This window comes from Oenanthe melanoleuca, chromosome 9 (genome assembly GCF_029582105.1).
Source record: "Oenanthe melanoleuca isolate GR-GAL-2019-014 chromosome 9, OMel1.0, whole genome shotgun sequence".
Taxonomy (NCBI): Eukaryota; Metazoa; Chordata; class Aves; order Passeriformes; family Muscicapidae; genus Oenanthe; species Oenanthe melanoleuca.
The window spans coordinates 6479626-6496977 of record NC_079343.1 but is presented as its reverse complement, the minus strand read 5'-3'; the positions used below and the strand labels follow the sequence as shown (position 1 = coordinate 6496977).

The 17352-nt window shown below is 41.5% G+C and overlaps 2 protein-coding genes across 3 annotated transcripts in view; one reads left to right on the top strand and one right to left on the bottom strand.

The window, feature by feature from the left end:
- LIMS2 (LIM zinc finger domain containing 2) overlaps window positions 1-4366 on the top strand; it is a 29938-nt gene extending 25572 nt beyond the window's left edge. For both annotated transcript variants that reach the window (XM_056498363.1, XM_056498362.1), the window contains exon 10: window positions 404-4366. In XM_056498363.1, the coding sequence (XP_056354338.1) occupies window positions 404-551 (148 nt within the window). In that variant the 3' untranslated portion in view covers window positions 552-4366. The remainder of the gene's footprint in view (window positions 1-403) is intronic.
- Window positions 4367-4576: 210 nt separating this feature from the next.
- Window positions 4577-17352, bottom strand: part of LOC130256607 (unconventional myosin-VIIb-like) — a 48240-nt gene continuing 35464 nt past the window's right edge. The window contains exons 39-49 of the mRNA XM_056498361.1: window positions 17145-17298; window positions 15129-15284; window positions 12495-12600; window positions 12246-12359; window positions 11304-11391; window positions 10126-10232; window positions 9490-9675; window positions 8573-8689; window positions 7861-7944; window positions 7038-7157; window positions 4577-6271 (exon numbers count right to left, since the gene is read on the bottom strand). Coding sequence (XP_056354336.1) covers window positions 6188-6271; window positions 7038-7157; window positions 7861-7944; window positions 8573-8689; window positions 9490-9675; window positions 10126-10232; window positions 11304-11391; window positions 12246-12359; window positions 12495-12600; window positions 15129-15284; window positions 17145-17298 — 1316 coding nt within the window. The 3' untranslated portion in view covers window positions 4577-6187. The remainder of the gene's footprint in view (window positions 6272-7037; window positions 7158-7860; window positions 7945-8572; window positions 8690-9489; window positions 9676-10125; window positions 10233-11303; window positions 11392-12245; window positions 12360-12494; window positions 12601-15128; window positions 15285-17144; window positions 17299-17352) is intronic.

Genomic DNA, 17352 nt, shown 5'->3' with positions numbered 1-17352 from the left:
GAAGTTCCTCTTTGAGGAACTGTCTGTCCTGAACAACCTGCAGCTTCCATGTCTCCTTAACTGTGGTTGCTCCTCTCAATGACAATATTTGCTATTGCATAGATTATTTTGAAAAATATGTGCTATTTACCTCAAATATCTAGAAGAGGGACAGAAAAAAAGCAATCCTACATTTCTCCTTTCTCAAGTACAAACCTTTATCCTACTCTGCTGGGTTGGCTCCACTGGCCGTTTGAAGGAACTCTCATTCATCCCAGAGGGGACCTCTGAAGTGACACTTGCATTCTATAGTAACAAAATTATTATTATAGACTGTTGCATGCATATATAAAGCAAAATCTTTAAAATTAGTGAAGCATATGATTTGCAAATACCATTTTAATAACTGTTCTTTGTATTAAAGGAATAAATTTGTGGAGTTTGACATGAAGCCTGTGTGCAAGAAGTGCTATGAGAAATTCCCTCTGGAGCTGAAGAAACGCCTGAAGAAGTTGTCAGAGCTGGCATCCAAGAAGATCCATCCTAAAGCTTTAGATTTAAACTCTGCTTAAAGCAAACAGGTCTGTCAGTCTCCTGACTGCACTCTTAACACAAGCTGCTGCTCACTGCAGCTTTTACTTACAGAAGCAATTAGTAAGAAGTGGAACCAAAGATAAGTAGTACCTTCCCCTGCTTCTGGTGATGTCTCTTGCATCTAGACTGGCCCTTTTCTCAAGCAATTGTTTATTAACACTGGCAGGAAGAGGAGTATGAGTTCTGCTTGAGCAGCACGCAGGCTGATTATTAATTTGCTATTAACACTGCATTTTGCCTTTGTGGAGTTACACAGTCTTTCCTTCCTCAGTTGAATTGTACTACTGTTTCCACTCCTCTAGTCTAAGGAATTTGGAAAAAGTGGTTAAATGTAGGGCTGGAAGAAATGTCAGATTTGCTCTTTTTCAATCAGAATATTAGAATTTTTCTTCTTACTCTGAGTGAAGCAATTCTTAGGTTTTTTAATATAAAGGCAAATAGTCTGAAAGTTGTCATTCTTTACTACATGCGAAAAGTTCTGGTCTTTCTCCAGATTCCTACAGAGAATATATGGGTGCCCTATCCCATATCCTAGTCCTTCTGGTTTGTAGGTTTACTGGACAAGCCCAGGAACCAATAGCTATGGCATCTGCACTGCCCACTTAGGCCCAGTGTTAAGGCAGCTAAGTTTCCTTTGCTGCTTCCATGCTCAGTACTAAGGAGATTTCAGCTGTCAGGGCCACATGAGCCTCTTCAGAATAGTCGGGCTTCCTTAAGGAAAAGGTGGCTATGGGAAACTAAATATTTTATTAGAACTGACACTAATTTTCTGTTCTCTACTACATGGCTGGTAGAGCTTCTGCTGGTCAACACAAAGCATGTCCTGTCCATTGGCATAGCTGATACTTACTGAGGCAGTGTGGCTGGAGCACTGGTTACTTTTTTGCATAAGGAAATTGGATAAATAACATGGTACCAATTTAAGCACTTCAGTTTTCCCATTCTCTCTTTATTTGCCAAGCAAGTATATGCTTGTTGGTCATACTCCAGAAAGCCCAATTACATGAAGGAGTTTCTAATGTTTACAGTTTGTGGCAAATGTAATGTTATGCAGAAAAAAAAAACCCTTCTTAAAATTTTTACTCAAATAAGAGTCCCATTCATCTGTCTTTTTTAGACCTGAGTGTACTTAAGAAGAGGATCTCAGACATGATGCTAACATCTCAAGCATGTAGTCCTTCTCTGTAATTTTGCCTGTCACCAGTGAGGTTTCACTGATCCTATTGTCTCTGCTACCACAACCTGAGGTGCTGAGAAATTTACTGACTTTGGATATTCTCAATTAGAGGTGAGCCATCAGCAGTGCTGTTCCTGAGCCCACTCACGACATATGATCCCAGTGAGCTTCTGAGTCCCCCAGAGATGACTGCCTTGTGGTGAACTAAGCTAAGCAGCCTGAAAATCCCTTTCCATGAATAGTTGTGAGATTGTGCCTGCCCCTTTACAAGGCTGGCAAGCACTCCAGGACTACTGTCCTTTGTATGATTTAAATCTTACATAATATGGCTGCTTTAGTCGGTCATATGAGCAAAGCAGTTGGGCCTAGACAACACCCTGGAGCCATGGGTGAATTAGGTAGCAAGAAGTTAAAGCTTCCCCACTTCATGTATGTGTGAGCAGCAGTTGGATTGGGGCAATAGTCTGCCTTAGAATTGTGTTACCATGCTTGCTGGGTCAATGCCCATGGAACTGCAGTAGTGTTACCAAAGCAGTGGTGGGAAATCCTGGATAGCTGATCAGAATCCCACATGTGAGACCATCTCTTAGATCTTCACTGCCTTTGCTAACTCAGTTTCCCTCAGCTGCTTTGCTTTTTGTTGCTGTAAGTTACTGTAATCTTTTAACTGGGTTATAGTGTATCCACTCTAACAATGATGAGGGGATAGGCCTAATTTTAGCAGTAAGCTCTTTCATCTTCTCCTGACCAATTTGCACTGTAGATTCCAGTGTCACTGCTTTAGGAAAACATGTGGCTATTCACTGTTTTCTTACCAGCCTTAAAATGGTCTTTTAGTTAAGGGCACAAAGAGCAGCATGTCTTTTGGTGCAGTAGTGTGGCCCTGCAAAGACCTCCATTTACAATCAAACCTGTTGTTTGGCATTTTGTCACAGCATAAAACACTTGAAGTTCTGACTTAAATGAGCTCAGTATGTTATGCAGATTCTTCTCACCATAAAACATTCCAGTCTGTAATTGTAATCTCAGTCACAGGCCATGTCTAATGCTGAATCTGAGCAGCTGTGTATCCCCAGCCTCCTGGGGAGTGGTGGAGGAACACATAAACACACATTTCTGGTAAATATGGAAGGACTAAGTAACTAGCAGCCAATAGGTAATATTCTTTCAGCAGCCACTCTCACATTCAGCAATAGAAAATGCATGTATGTGAAGGTGAATGGAATTATTTCTATGTAGCCAGTAAAGATTTAGTGTGTGCTTTCACCTTGTCTCATGTTAGAAGTTTGGCAGACCTAGAAAGCTTCATAGTTCAAAGGATAGTTGATATCATTCTCTTTGATAAGCTTTTCAGTTCTCTAGGGTTTGGAATATGTCCTTATCTTCAGGACATTTAGCAAAATTAATTGGTGAAAAAAATAATTGTAGTCCCTGATCTCTAAACTAATGGAAGGGGATATTCTCTTAAATTATTAATTTTTCACAATCATTTTTCTCCTACTTCTGCTGCCCATAGCCTGCAATGTGCAGACTTACAGTAGTTTATATTACCAGCATACCTGTGAGAGTGGAATTGAAGGAGTAGGAGAAATAGCTGTAAGTGGTTTAAAAACACGCATCTTCCTCTACTTCTGTCAGTCTACTTTTTAAAAACCAAGCAGAATATAGTGTGAACTCACAAGTTCTCCTTAGTGCCTTGGCAGGCTGACAGGTTGGGTTTTGTTTCATTCTTAATGAATATAGTCAAGATGTCAACAGCTATTTCCATTGCTGTAAATAGATCTGCTGGCCAAATTCTTCCTAAGCATCACACCACTGGAGAGTAGAGATTTATATGAAGATTGAACTTGGCTCAGAAATCTACACTTACTAAAAGATATTGCCTCATACTATACATTTATAGTTTACTTTCACATTTATACCTAATTAAAATCACTAACACTCACTGAGTACACTTGAAAATAGTTTTGCTTTTAGAAAGCATGGTATGTGAAGCTTGTTTTTATTCAAAGAGTGTGCTAATCACTTGCAGCCTTTCTTTATGGCACTAATCTGCTCTCTAGGATTTGTGTCCTGGTGTTTTTACAGCAGTCTGTGCACTGCTGGCAAACACTGGTCATCTTCTCTATAGAGAATTCCTGATGTGGCATGATTGGTATTAGATGATATCACTGACACTCTTTCAGAAGTGATTGGATGGGGAATGAATAGATGGCAGGCAAGCATGTAATAAACGTGGTTATACTAGTCTGTAAAGCACTGTTAAGTGCTGAGGGTATTAGCCTGAAAAAAGAATTAGTAGCTCTCTGCCTTGGTTCAGGCCTTGATGGGTTCTGCACCATGTAGAGCTCTCACTTTATCACACATTGTTTGAGCTGTCTAACCAAAACACATGATTGTAGATTGAAATGCTGTAATACTGTACCTTTGTATGTTCTTGTATTAACTGTAATACATTTTAAATCTTTACACAAAAAAAATGGAAAAACAAAAAATATAGTGTACAGTTAATACTATATTTTCAGTGCTTAGCCAGAGACTATTACCCACTCCAAGGAACTCTGGAATTGCTGAAACCTGAGGCCCTTTTGTGGTGAATACACATTTTGGACCTGTGCTGCTTCTGTGGTGATGTGTTGGTTGGTGAGGATGTGCCGAAAGGGGTATCATCCTTTTAGTGGCTGTGTTGTACCAATTGTATTGTGTATGTAATGAGCAGATGGGATGCTATGATCATTTACAGGATAAAGTGGATATTTAGCAGATTTGGGTTATATGGATCTGGATCAAACATTAACTTTTCTTGGTTAAAAAAAGACATTGCGGTTGATTTTCTGCAGTCTTTATTTAAAAACCAGAAACAATACAGTTTGCCTGCAAAATTTCTTTTTGTACAGATAAAGTGTTGAACATTTCTTACTTATAGCTAGTTAGTTAGACACTGGATGATAAAACCACTCAGAGTAATTAGGCTCCGGCGTTTCCATTGCCAGCAATGGAGATTACAGCAGGAGCATCTAACTGCTTGCAAAGAGATCAGCTATTCTGATGGGTGTGGCACTCATTTAGATGCACAAAGAGAGTGGGGCTCTTCCCTGCCACCCATATACAAAACTCCCATCAGCTTTTGAATTTTGCACACACATGTCAGAGGGAACAAGAGAACCATTGTGCATCCATTGGCAAAGCTGAGAGATCAGACAGAGCTGCTTTTCCAGCACTGCCTGATTGTGTCTCAAGGAACTTGGTGTAAATGCTTTAAGACATGTTCATGTTTCACTGGGAGCAAGGGAGGAGTATTTGTTCTGAGGGAGAAGCAGCTAAGCTTACTCCCGCCACAGTCTGTATCTGCTTTACACACTCGGAGCACACTCTGGTTCCCGTGGCACCAAAGCTGTTTCTACAAAGCCCTTAGAGATGAACAAGTGCTGAATTAAATTTTACCACTCAAGCTGTCTGCTAAACAGGAAGCAGAAAAGATCAGGACAAATTAAAGCTATTATGATTGTCTCATGAAGGAATGTCTGCATAACTCCAAACAGAACATTTTTGTAGAGCAGCAAAGTCTCTTTTCAACAGACCTTTGTTAGACTGAATTCTTCAATTCTGATTTGCATTGAGTAGCTCATCTATATCTTGAAATAGGAGCAACTAAGAGTGATGGGCCCAAACCCCAGACGCATTTCAGAGTTTACTATAAACTGCACAGTAGAAAGTGGTTGTTAGTTTCCAAGAGTGTTATAAAATGTGGAAGAATGAAGACTATTTAATTTAAGCAGGGCCATGGTAAGTCAGGGGACAGCCTGCAAGTTTAGCAGCATGCAGGGAGGACAGTTACATTCTGATAGTTATTGGCTGTCAGTCTACTGAAATGTGCAGCATTTCATGGTGTGTAACCTAGGGACCAGAGGATGAAACCCAGCATCTCATCTTTCAAAGTGTCCAGTTATCTACTACTAAATGGCATCTCTCCACTCTTAGAATTGCCAATAGGGAAAAAATTGCATTACTTGTTTCCAAAGACTCTTGGAGTTTGTGCATTTGGTAAGAGCATATACAATAAAGGGCATTTTCTTCACAAAAGAAAGACAGCTCTTAATGTGTGTCTGTCTTAAAATGGAGGAGATTCAGACTATTAGAAGGGGTCCTCACAGGGTTTCCCCACTCCCACAGAACATTAAAGTCCATCTAAACTTTCTCTAAATCCAATATCTGAATGAAATTCTCATACTACATCGAAGACAGAAGTGTTACAGATATCTGAAAGCACATGCTGACTTGAGCTTTTCTTGTAGTAGTATTTCAGCAACTCAGTTCATTCAGAGCTGGATCAGAAGATCAATCATCAAGATTAATATTTTTAAATGGCATTTCTTCTGGGATATGAAATTACAGGTAGTTTGGCACAAGTATAGATCATGGGCTCTATTTCCACTCTCAGGCTGGGAGGTTCTTTTGCTTGTTTACAGCATTCATGAGCAGGCGTACGTAGGATGTTAACAGGTCATCCATTTTGTAACCCTGTCAGGAAAGAAAAAAGTCTTAAATCCCTAAGGGAGCTCCAGGAGCAAAAATAAATCTCATTTTCTCCTTTGTTTATCTTCTTCTCAGATTCTTCCTTGCATGAACATCTTTTGTTTCAATATCTGTCACTGTTTTAGTTATAATTTATCCATTTTTCCCTCTGCTTTCTGTAGACTTCTACAACTTTACAGAGCATAGCTCTACTCTCTCCTTAGTATTTACTCTGTAGCTTGACTTCTACTTAAGATTCTTGTATTTAAGAATCCAAGCTTTTCTGTTGGAGTAGTTAGCCTTTAAATGTTTTTGTTATCTTTACAAACCTATCTTTAAATATTAGTACACTGATGCTTCTCTGAGACTGTGAATAGTCTGAAACCAACTGTTAAAAAGGTGGTACCACTCCCTGGAAAATATGAAGTCTTACAAGGCTGGTATTATTACATAACTGAAGGCAGACATGCAAGACAAAAAGCCTCTTACATAGCTTTGCAGTCTTAACTTCTCAGATGGATAGAATTTTGATGTTTGGGAAGAATTTGGGAAATCACTATTTTTCCTTGTGTCCTGTGTCATGCATCTTTGCATCAGATAGCATTATATATGAATTGAGTCAGTTCTAAATGACAATTTTATTTGACACAGCAGTGAATGCTTTTTGTATCTGCACTGGTATTTATCTGTTTTCACACCCTCTTTTGTTGCAATCCTGGCTGGAAAGGAAAAATAAGGATTTTATTATGTCTAAGTTGGCAAAACTTCTTACCAGAGATGTCTCACATAAGAGCCGGTTTCCTCGTACCAGATTCCCTATTGTCATGTGAAAGTATGTACTCCCACTGCTCCAGTTGGAGATTTTATTGAAGGGGTAGACTACTAAAATATCCTGTAAGGGAAAACAAACTGATCTGTAGAACATTTCTCAAATGAAAACAGGCTGTTACATAAGAAAACCTGTGGAGCCAGAGAATTCTTGTTCTTCCCACTTCATTTATAAAAGCAGTGGATCAAGGTAGTTCTTGCATCCAGATTAGTGGTATTTTGTATTGTCACCAAATGGGTAAATCTTAATCACACTAATGAGACTTCCTTTCATTATATATTGCCTTAGCACACTGCCATTAGATTTACAATAATCTAAACCTCTCTTTTAATTGTTCCATTATTGAAAGCAAAAAGTGATACTCCCTTTTCCTGAGAACTTGGTAAGTTCATACTGTTGGGGTTAGACTGCAGCTAAATATGGCATTCAGCCTGATTTTTCAGACAGCTGGGGCTTTCTACAAAGCATGTTTTTGAGGCAGGTTCTTGGGTGCACTGCCCATCCATCTTCCTGATCTTACCATCTTGACAGGTCTATTGTGATTCCCATGTCTTTTTTCAGAGATGCTCTATCCTATTCCTTTCCAGTATAGAAACTGCAAAAAAGTGATTTGAGGCAGTAACATTTTCTTCAGTTTCACACAGAAAATGAATAGAGAGCCTCTATCCTCTCCTGCCATTCCTGGGCAAAGGTCCTATCTCTGTCCCTAAATCAGCAGGGTCTGTTCAATCTTCCTTAGATGGACTTGTGAGAAGCAGCTGTTTACCTTTGTCTTCTGATGTATCAGTGAGACTCCTTGCTTGTTGATTGCAATCAGTACAATCTCTGGGAAATTGGGCTCTGAGGCTTGCTGTAAATGAGTAGCACAGCAAGATAATCAGAAAATTGAGAAATTATCTGTATTGGGGCCCATTTAACAATGTCCATTGCTTCTTGACCTTTTCCCCAAATGAACACTGAAACATTTTAGCCATATATTGATGACATGAGCAAATGCTACATGACAGCAGAATCGGGTCCATTATTTACTATGCTGTCTGATAACAGGCTTCATGAATGATTGCAAACCATTTAAGAGCCTAGTGAGCAGAAATTAAAGGTAACACATGGGAAATTATTCTTGGGTGATATCCATTCCAGAATGAGAGGATTCATGTTCTGAGTCACAAAAGAGATAAGATTTGGCAACATTTTCTTGTGGAGAGCAGTGATAGGACGATTTAGCCCCCTACAACTACTACACAATTGTAGTAGAGGTGTTATAATTAAAGCAACAACATTGCCAGTAAACAACAAGCATAGTTCAGAATGGATAAAGAATCCATCTCCCAGCTTGGAAGGAACTGAATTTTCCTCAATAGATTACAGGAATTCAACTTTATAACATATTTTTACTTTCAGATACGGAATTATAGTCAGTCTGTATTCCTTGGTACTGATCTACTACCAAACCCACTCACACAGGCCTTCAAACCTACCTTGACCTCAAAAAAGGCTGATCCAAACGTTGGCCACCGGTGTATCATTTTCAAGAAAGCAATCTTGGCTTCATCCACAGTTTTTCCTTCATGTTTACTATATGCTGCAATAATGCTCTGTTTAGGAAAAGAGGATACAAAGCCAGTTGACTTGGAGATAGGCAGGTTTCAGGTGCCTTAGCACTGAAGACAGCATCAGCTCATCACCAGCAGCAGAAAACTGAAAATGAAAACAGCTGCTATGCTATGGGACAAGGTGAAGGCAGAACCCTGCAGTGTTCCTTACTCCTCTGCTGGGTGAAGGAAGCCCAGCAGCTTGAGGAAATGGACTTCATGGCTGAGGGGCAACGTGAGATAAAACTCAAAAAGCCAGTGTTCAACACCCATATCTTCGGTTGAAAAATGGAGGGTGAATTTTCCCTTTGTATTTGAAAGAATGTCCTGTGTTTTCCTCAGCAGACTAAGTGATAAGTACCTGCTGAAACTTCCTTGCCTTTTTTGTGAATAAAAGAGCCTTTTGCTGTAAGTAGCATGGACATGGTGCAAGGAGATTGATTTGCTGCCAAGAAATACTTACAAGACACCTTATTTTTCTATTTCTGTCCAATATCCTCAACTTCCAAGTCCCATCACTGACTCTCCTATCTCTAACTCTTTTTCTGGGCATTGGAAATAGATTAGTATGTCCAAGAAAGATGCAGACTTACAGATAAGCCATCCAGGCCTACAGATATCTTTCAGAATTTTGGTAGAGTATGTAAAATCTGGATTGGAAGAGGAAAATCCAGCAATATCCAATACCATCCCTCCACAGTACTTTCAAAGACCATCAGATCAAAAATGTAGTGTGGCTTAATGTGTTTTCTCTACTAAAGCTCTATATATGTAATATGACTAATGAAAGCTGATGTTCTTACCTTCTTCCATTCATCTGGTGACACTGCTCGGAGCAGATTGTCTGGCACCAGTTCCTTCAGGATTTTGGGGATGGCTGCCAGCTGTGTGCGGTCGTTGTTGAAGCGTGCTTTGTAAATCAGCCCTGCCAGCTGCACAGCTTCATCCTTGGAACACTTGTGGTAGCCTCTGAGGTACTTTGGCAGCTCCTGGAAGAGACCAGCTCTGAATCCAGGCAGAATGGGCTAAAGCAAACACTGACTTAAACATTCTAAATTTGTGAGGTCAGGATGCAAGTCTTGCTAAGGACATCCCAAGAACGTCTGGGTCCTTCTGGAGGTTCTCTGGATGATCTTCAAAGATCCTTTCCAACCCAAAACTTTCTTTGATTCTCTGATTTATGGAGCAAGATGAGCATTTCCACAGTACAGTGAGGTAAAGGAGCTGTACTCTTAACATGTTCAGTATAGCTAAGGTGTGAGCACTGTGAGAAGTAAATATGTTGTGAGGCTGAGCTGTGCCCCCTTCTGGAGGAGGTATTCCTCTGGGGGCTCTATAATGCAGGCTTTTGAGAGGGAGATAGTAATATTCCTACAGACTTAATTTTTCAGGAGTATTTATTGGCTCACACGACACTTCTGCCTTAGGGAGCTGCTTACCTGGTGGTAGTGGAAAATGGTATCAGCTTTCAGATCCCTGCCAGGAGTGACATTCAGCCACAGCTTTCTCATGAAATACACTTCATATGCCACAGACAGAGCACCCCCTAAGGAGATCAGATCTTGTTAGTGTCCTCTGTGCCACTGACAGTTCTACAGTTTTTCAATTGCCTGTGAAATTCTTCAGAAAAGTAATTACGGTTTTTATAGTAACAAACAAAGTTACTAACAAAATAACACAAGAAGCCATATTAGATGACAGAAGAAATTATTAGTTTTCAGTTCCTGGACACTGCTCATGCAATGATCAGATGGAGAAGTTGAGGGACTACCACTGGGTGTTACTGGTGCTCATGACAGCTGCCTGCTGGTGTGCAGCACACCTGAATTCTCCCACACCGATAGGAGTACATCCCCTGATGGCTGTGCTTCTACAAATGAATTGTGATTTAGTGCACCCACATCTTTATGCTGTGATTTTCAGAGCTCCTAGCAGCTACATCAGCTGAGGGAAGAGAAGTTAGAAAATCTTAGATACACAGACGTAGCTTCAGGGAGTTGAACCTCAGTTGAACCTGTCCTAAAATATGCAAAGGTCAGGACAAATTGATATGAAATTTGAGTGGAGTTTGAGTTTGATATAGATTTCAAAATTTATATTATCCATGGGGGAGGGGAGGATGGGATGGTAAGTGCAAGGAATTGCTGTTATTAGTATTACATTGTTTTATTCTAACAAGTGGTTTCTTGACAACATAATTAGTGTTTGGGTATCACCAGGTAATAACCTGGTTAAAAATTCTCTAAGAACCCAAGAAATGGGACATGCTCTAAAGAATCTATTTGCATATGTTGGCTGATTCTTAGTATTTGAGGATCAGCCTATCTAACTCGTGTATCCAGCTGTGTGTTTTGGATACAACAGGTAAAAAAAAATCTTTTTTACTGTTTTAGAATTTCTGGAGATATCCCCCCCCATAAGTGTTCTGGTGTTTTTGATAGCCAATGCTTGGCTGCATCAGGTCACTATACCTTTCTGCAGGCAGCAACCATGTATGTACAAACAAAAATGATACAAGACTCTGCTAATACTTCCCAATCCTACTGGATGGATCAGCTGTTTTCCAGTTCAACACAGCATCTCATGCAGCTTCTTGTCATGCTGGCATTCTCCTTACCATCTTTTCCTGGTTTGTTCCTTCTGTTCCAGTCTGTCACCTGCCTTAGGGAGTCAAAGAAGTAGTCTGCTTCATTCTGACTGATCACCTGCAGAGGCCAAGCAATGAAGGAGAGAAAGGAAGGGTTAGCACATCATATAAAATACTGCCTGTGCCACACACCCAAGTATCTGGCTGAATTTTCTTTCCCTGTCTACAGTGAGAGGGCAGAATTACAGTAGGAAAGAAGTAGAAAAATAGGAGGAGGAAGGCTCAATTTACTTATATTTCATATGGGTATCTTTATTGCATCTTCTGTTGCTTCTTGCTTTCCAGGTTGCTTATTGAAGTCAAGCTGAAGATGCCTGCCTTATTCCCAGTCTTCTTCTCTTTGTAAAGTGTTGTTACATACTGGGTTTCTCTTTTCAGGAAGGCAGCACACCATAAACTCCCTGTGCCAGGGCTCTGTGCTGCTTTTGCCTTGATCACAGTTTCTCTCAGCAAGACATCCAGCCCAAGGTTCAGCTCAGGCAAGGCAGGCTCCCAACAAACCAGACAGTAATTAACCGGTGCTGGTTGCCCCTGCCTTCCCTAATCCTAGTGGGCATTGTACATGTGCAGCACATGTCCAGAGCAAAGTCTGAGTGAAAAAGGGCTGAATCCAGCAGTATGCAACCATCCTTGCAGCTGCCAGAAAGCCTACATCTTCCCTGCTTTTAGTGCCACCTGGGTACTGGCAGAATGATAGAAACTCTACATCTCCATCCAGCACCTTCAAGAGACTGAAAATAATTGCCAAGTGATAAAAGTTCAAGTTTAGGTTGTATCCCCTCAGTAAGACAGAAACAGTAATCACCTGCTCTGGTCCTTGGCTTTGTATGGTTATTTAGGTGGGGCATAAGGTGAGGCAAATAAGAGGGGAGGGGCAGTCTGGCTACCCTGCCAGAGTCAGGAAGGAGTTACCTTGTCTGCAATCTTCACAAAGAGGCTGAAACCTTCCCAGGACTGCAGCTGCAATTTGGAAGCAATGTTCTGACACAGAGTCTGGATTTTGGTGGTTGTTCCCACATCAAATGTCTATGAGATAACAAGACTCTTGTTACACAGAGGAGAGGAAGAAATAAGAATATTGAATGTCTTCACACGTGCTCCTGGATGAGCACATCATGGCTGGAAATATGGTCAAGGCTGGGAAGACAAGTAAGTGCTCACCTGTTCTGTGTCATTGGGGAAGCAAATCTTGTGTGAGATCTTAGTGTTGTTCTGTAAAATGGCCTCAACCTCCACAGGATGAGGTGGCCACTTCCTGCAGCCACTCCTGGAAAATGCCACCACCATCACAAGAGAGATCAGTTTAGTCATTGAAGAAATACAACAGTATTCCAGCCAAACAGCAGACACTCTCCAAAATGCCAGTACTGTGCAATGGGGTGGGCTCCAATGGACCTCCACCCCAGTGCAAATTGAGTGTATCAATAGCAAGAAACTGAGGGTCTTATTAGAATGTAAAGTAAAAATCTGTTCCACTCTGCAAGATGGTTGCATGAATAAGGCACCTTTCTAGTCAGCAGCATTGCCTCTTATATGGATTCAGCAGCATTTTTCCTACTGAAGTGTGAATATAATGGCTACAAGGAGAAATAAATTGTATTTAATTCCTGACTTAGCAAAAATATATCTATTTGGATACAAAATTACTTGGAGCCCAAGTACCAAAAAGGTCTGGAGGGCTCCTGAAAGCATTACATGTTATATAAGAGCTGGAATGCAATCACTAACTTAGGAGGTGCTTAAGCTGTACAAACCCAGTTCTTTGAAATTATATCTCAGAGCAGAGCTGCCTTTTAAAGCAAAGGAACTGGCCCTGAAGTCTCACTGATGCCAAAACCTTGACATAGTTAAAGTGAGAGCAAATCTAGCAAATTGCCTTCTGGGGCTGGTAAATTCCTGTCCTTGGAGGCACAGAGCAGGCTGTTCAGGTACTTTGAACACCATAGCTTATTGGCCTCTCACACTGGGTCAGTCTCTCAGCAGGAGATTAGTCTGAATGCAAGCTTTAATTATGTGGATTGAAAACTTTTTTTTCCCATTCAATAAAGGAGCATTTCCATTTGGAGAAGGAAAGCTTGAGTGTAACCAAGCTGAACAGCATGTGCTTTGTACTGTGCAGGCACTGTATGAAGTGTGGACCTGCCGTACTCAGTCACCTGTTCCTGAACTGGCATCAGAGGGAGGCCCTGGGAGCTCCAGGAACTGCAGTAGTTTGGCTGCAGAGGCATAGGGCTACCCACCTCTCCTTGCAGCCTGAGCTAGGAATTCAAGGTGAGATCTGCTTAACTCCCATCAGGATGGTTCCCTGGCCAACATTCTGGGGATGAAGCTGTAAAGTGGTTTATGGAGGAAAAAGTGTGTACCCAAGGGCTCAGTTGGCTTCCCCTGTATGTATTGTAGGTCAATCCTTTGAGCTGCCTGTTCTGCCCTTTCCAAAGAGACCAGGTTACTTTCACGGAGAAGTTGAACTAGATGATCATTGAAGATCCCTTCCAACTGAAATAGTTTATTCTATTCTATTCTATTCTATTCTATTCTATTCTATTCTATTCTATTCTATTCTATTCTATTCTATTCTAAGCAGATGCACATTTAATCTTAGGAAAAGAACCACTCTTAGAAGACAAGATTTGTCTTTGTTCCACTTCCCATCCCCCAGGCTCCAGATTTGGAGCAGATAAAATTCTCCTTCCAAGCAGCCCATTCTGCATTCCCCTCCCAGTTTGCTCTCTCTAAAGAAGCTCTGTACAGCTCAACAGGGCTTAGAGCATGAATAGCACATGATATAGGGAGTCAGGAATTTTTAAGTCTTCTCCATAGAAATAAACAATGAATAGCATTCCTTGCCATGCATTTTTCAGACACTTCAAAAGTGAGTTCAATGTGTGGTGACATTTCCCCAGCAGTGCCAACCCTCATCCACTGCAAGAGGGATATCCACTGTGTTTGTGTTCCCCTCAAGCCTGACCTGTGGGGCTCACAGACCAAACATGTGGCCCAGCCTGAGAGAAAGGGGAAGATGGAGGAGCTGGAAGGAGAAATAATTGGACAGATTCTTTGCTGATGAGGTATGTGGCAGGCAAGTGATAAATCACAGCACCATCAAAAGGGAGAAGGCTGGAGTCAACCTTGAAGCCAAAGCTTTGTTCTCAGAGGGGCAAGCTGGGTTATTCCAGTGCTTGGAGGAATTTAGGGAAACCTTTCCCCTACAGTTCAGTTGATCCTTCCTGAAATCCTGTTAGCTCTTCCCCTCTCTCTGGTTGTGTCATGTCCCTTAGAATGACAACACATTTGAAAGCTCAGGAAGCACTATGGTTTGGGGCTCTTGTTGCTTCAGCCTGGTGTAATGCCAAGGGGATGGAGAAGTGTCTTGCTGTGAGCAGCCAGGTAGGAATCAGGGCTTTGCTCATTTGGGTTTTTTCAAAGGATAGGAATTGATTTCAACATGGTCATACTGCCTCACCAAAGAAAAGTAAGGTCAGGATATCATCATTCCAAGCTGCATGCCCTTTAGGATGTTTGAAATACCCAGCTCTGGGAGTCAGGTATTATGTGTGGTGATGAACTTTTTAAAATGCTGCTAACTGTGAAAGAAAAAAGTGAAACTGTGACATAGATCTCTCTTTAATGGTTCAAAGTCCATAAAAAAAATTAAAAATAATGATTACTTTTAAAAAACCAAGATGTAAAGAGGAAAAGGAAAGTGACAGTCACATTATTTTAGCCTGTGTGTTTTTTGGGACCTGATTATTGGTATTTGAACACTTTGATCTGGTTATATGCCAGATTATTTACCTCATTACTGTCTGAATCCTCCGACGGCAGCCTGGGGCCAGTGTTTCTTTCTGACGTGTCTCTATGAACTTCTGGGCGTGTTTGAGCAGTGACTTGCTGGGTGGGAAGAGGCCAGTGCAGAGCCAGAGGAGCTGCCAGCCCTTGGTCTCGCTGTACCTGTGAATGCAAAGCCAATAATTCTGCTACATAATTCTCTGTTTGACCACACATCAGCTACAGGAAAGAGAAATACACTCCCATCATGGTCCCATTCTGCAGAGAGCTGCAAATCAACATAGCCTTCACCCAGGCTCTGGCATTAATTTGCTGTGCAACAACAACAGCGGGCATGTGAAGACATTGCCAAGTCCTAAAATACTCATGATAGATGGAAACCTCATTAATTAATATAAATTCCAGTTTAGCAGACATCTTAGCAGCAGTGACCCTGGTGCCATCCTCTTGGAAAGCCACGGTTGATTTGGTGTTCAAGCTCACATGTATTCAGATTGTGGTTTCTCAGTGGATGTATTTACGTGCCCTCTGCACTGGACAGCTTTGCTCAGGGCATGAGCACTTTGCATGCACTGGCTTCCCCTTACATGTACTCCTGTTCTGTTCTGAAAAATCAGCATGTTGATAGCATTATGAAGTGAAATAGATGCACTTCTTAAATGCTCCAGATCAAGCTGATACTATTTTTCAGGCAGAAATTCTTCCAGCATCTGCATCTGTGAAATCTGCCAGTTGAAGGTCTACTGGCACCTTGCCCTCACCATTAAGGGCTCTGCAGCCTTAAGGTGGTCAGTGACTCTGCCTCAAAGCCAGGAGCAGAACACACTTAGCTGTGTCCAAGGATTGCTCTGAAATGCTCACTGGTATGAAAGTGGTTTTGGTTGGTAAAGTCAGCATGTCTGGCTCTAAAAGGGCATCAGGCTTATATAAAGAGGTTCTGGCTTCTTTATTCCCGCTTACTGTTCTAATTTTGTAGATGAAGACAGGCTATTTTAATCCCATTTATACTCTATAGATCAGTGATGTTTGTGTCTATGTGAGAGCAGGACATGGTCCACAACACAGCAGCCTGGGAAGGATGAAAGACTTGTTGCTCTGGCTGTTCTAATGAAAGTATATGGAAATAGCCACCTTTCAAGCATTGTTTTTCCACATCAGTAATCCCACTCACAACAGCTACTGAATTGGTGGAATACATCAGGCATGGCACTGGCACCATGGTTACAGACTGTAAGATTCACTGCTTGCAAGGGAATTTACCATTCAACACACATGATGAAAGTTCCACTACATGTAAGCCTTCTGTATCAGTAAGACAGAAAATAAATAAATAAACACAATGCATCCAGAAATTAATAATTTTGTTAACAGTGAATACTATTTTAAGCTCCTTTTTGCAATTCAGTTTCCCTGGAAGTAGATCAAATTATTATTTTGTGAGTGGGGAAGAAAACACCGGCCTGTTCCAGAGATTTTATGTGGGCAGGTGCCTCTGTAACCAATCTGTTCTGCTAGGCAGTTATGTAACCTAATTAACAGAACTACTCAAAAGTTTTTATTCACTGGTGGTAAAAATCCAGTGTGAACTATGTTTTTGTGAGATGGGAATGCTGCCATTGGGAAATTTAAATGGAGAGTTGTCAGGGCAGTCACTGAAGGGATGCAAGGACTATGTAGTGTTCCCCCTCCAGACTGCTTCAGGAGGAGGAGAGCCTCACTGACACCTTGCCTGCCTGACACCACAAGGAGATGAGCACAGAATGCTGATGGGAGCAAAGCAGCAGCTCAGGGGAGATGGCTGATGGAGCTCTCTGGCCCTCGTTGCCTGGGAGTGCTCCTGAGCACTCCACAAAGGTGAGCCCCACAGCACTGCCTGGCAAAAGGGGGAAGAAGCTGTTACTCCAACATTTGTTTATCCTTCCCCCTGCCCCCATTGCATCACAAATGCAGCAGGAGTTCCTGGTGCCCCCTGCACTTGAGGCCTGGCTCTGCAGGAGAAGGGTGTTTGCAGCCAGGCAATACCTGTTTCTGTTCTCAGTCAGTTGCTTCATAATCTGACAGTAAATTTCATCCCTCAGGACCTCCTCCTGGATAGCTGGCACAAATATCTGGTCAGTGACTTCGATGGAGGAGTGGGCCTGTTTTGAGGGGTAGTCTCCCATGAATTTCATGATGGGTGAATGTGCTGTTAAGGAGAAAAGCAGGCCAATTTTGGAAGGCAAATAGGAAG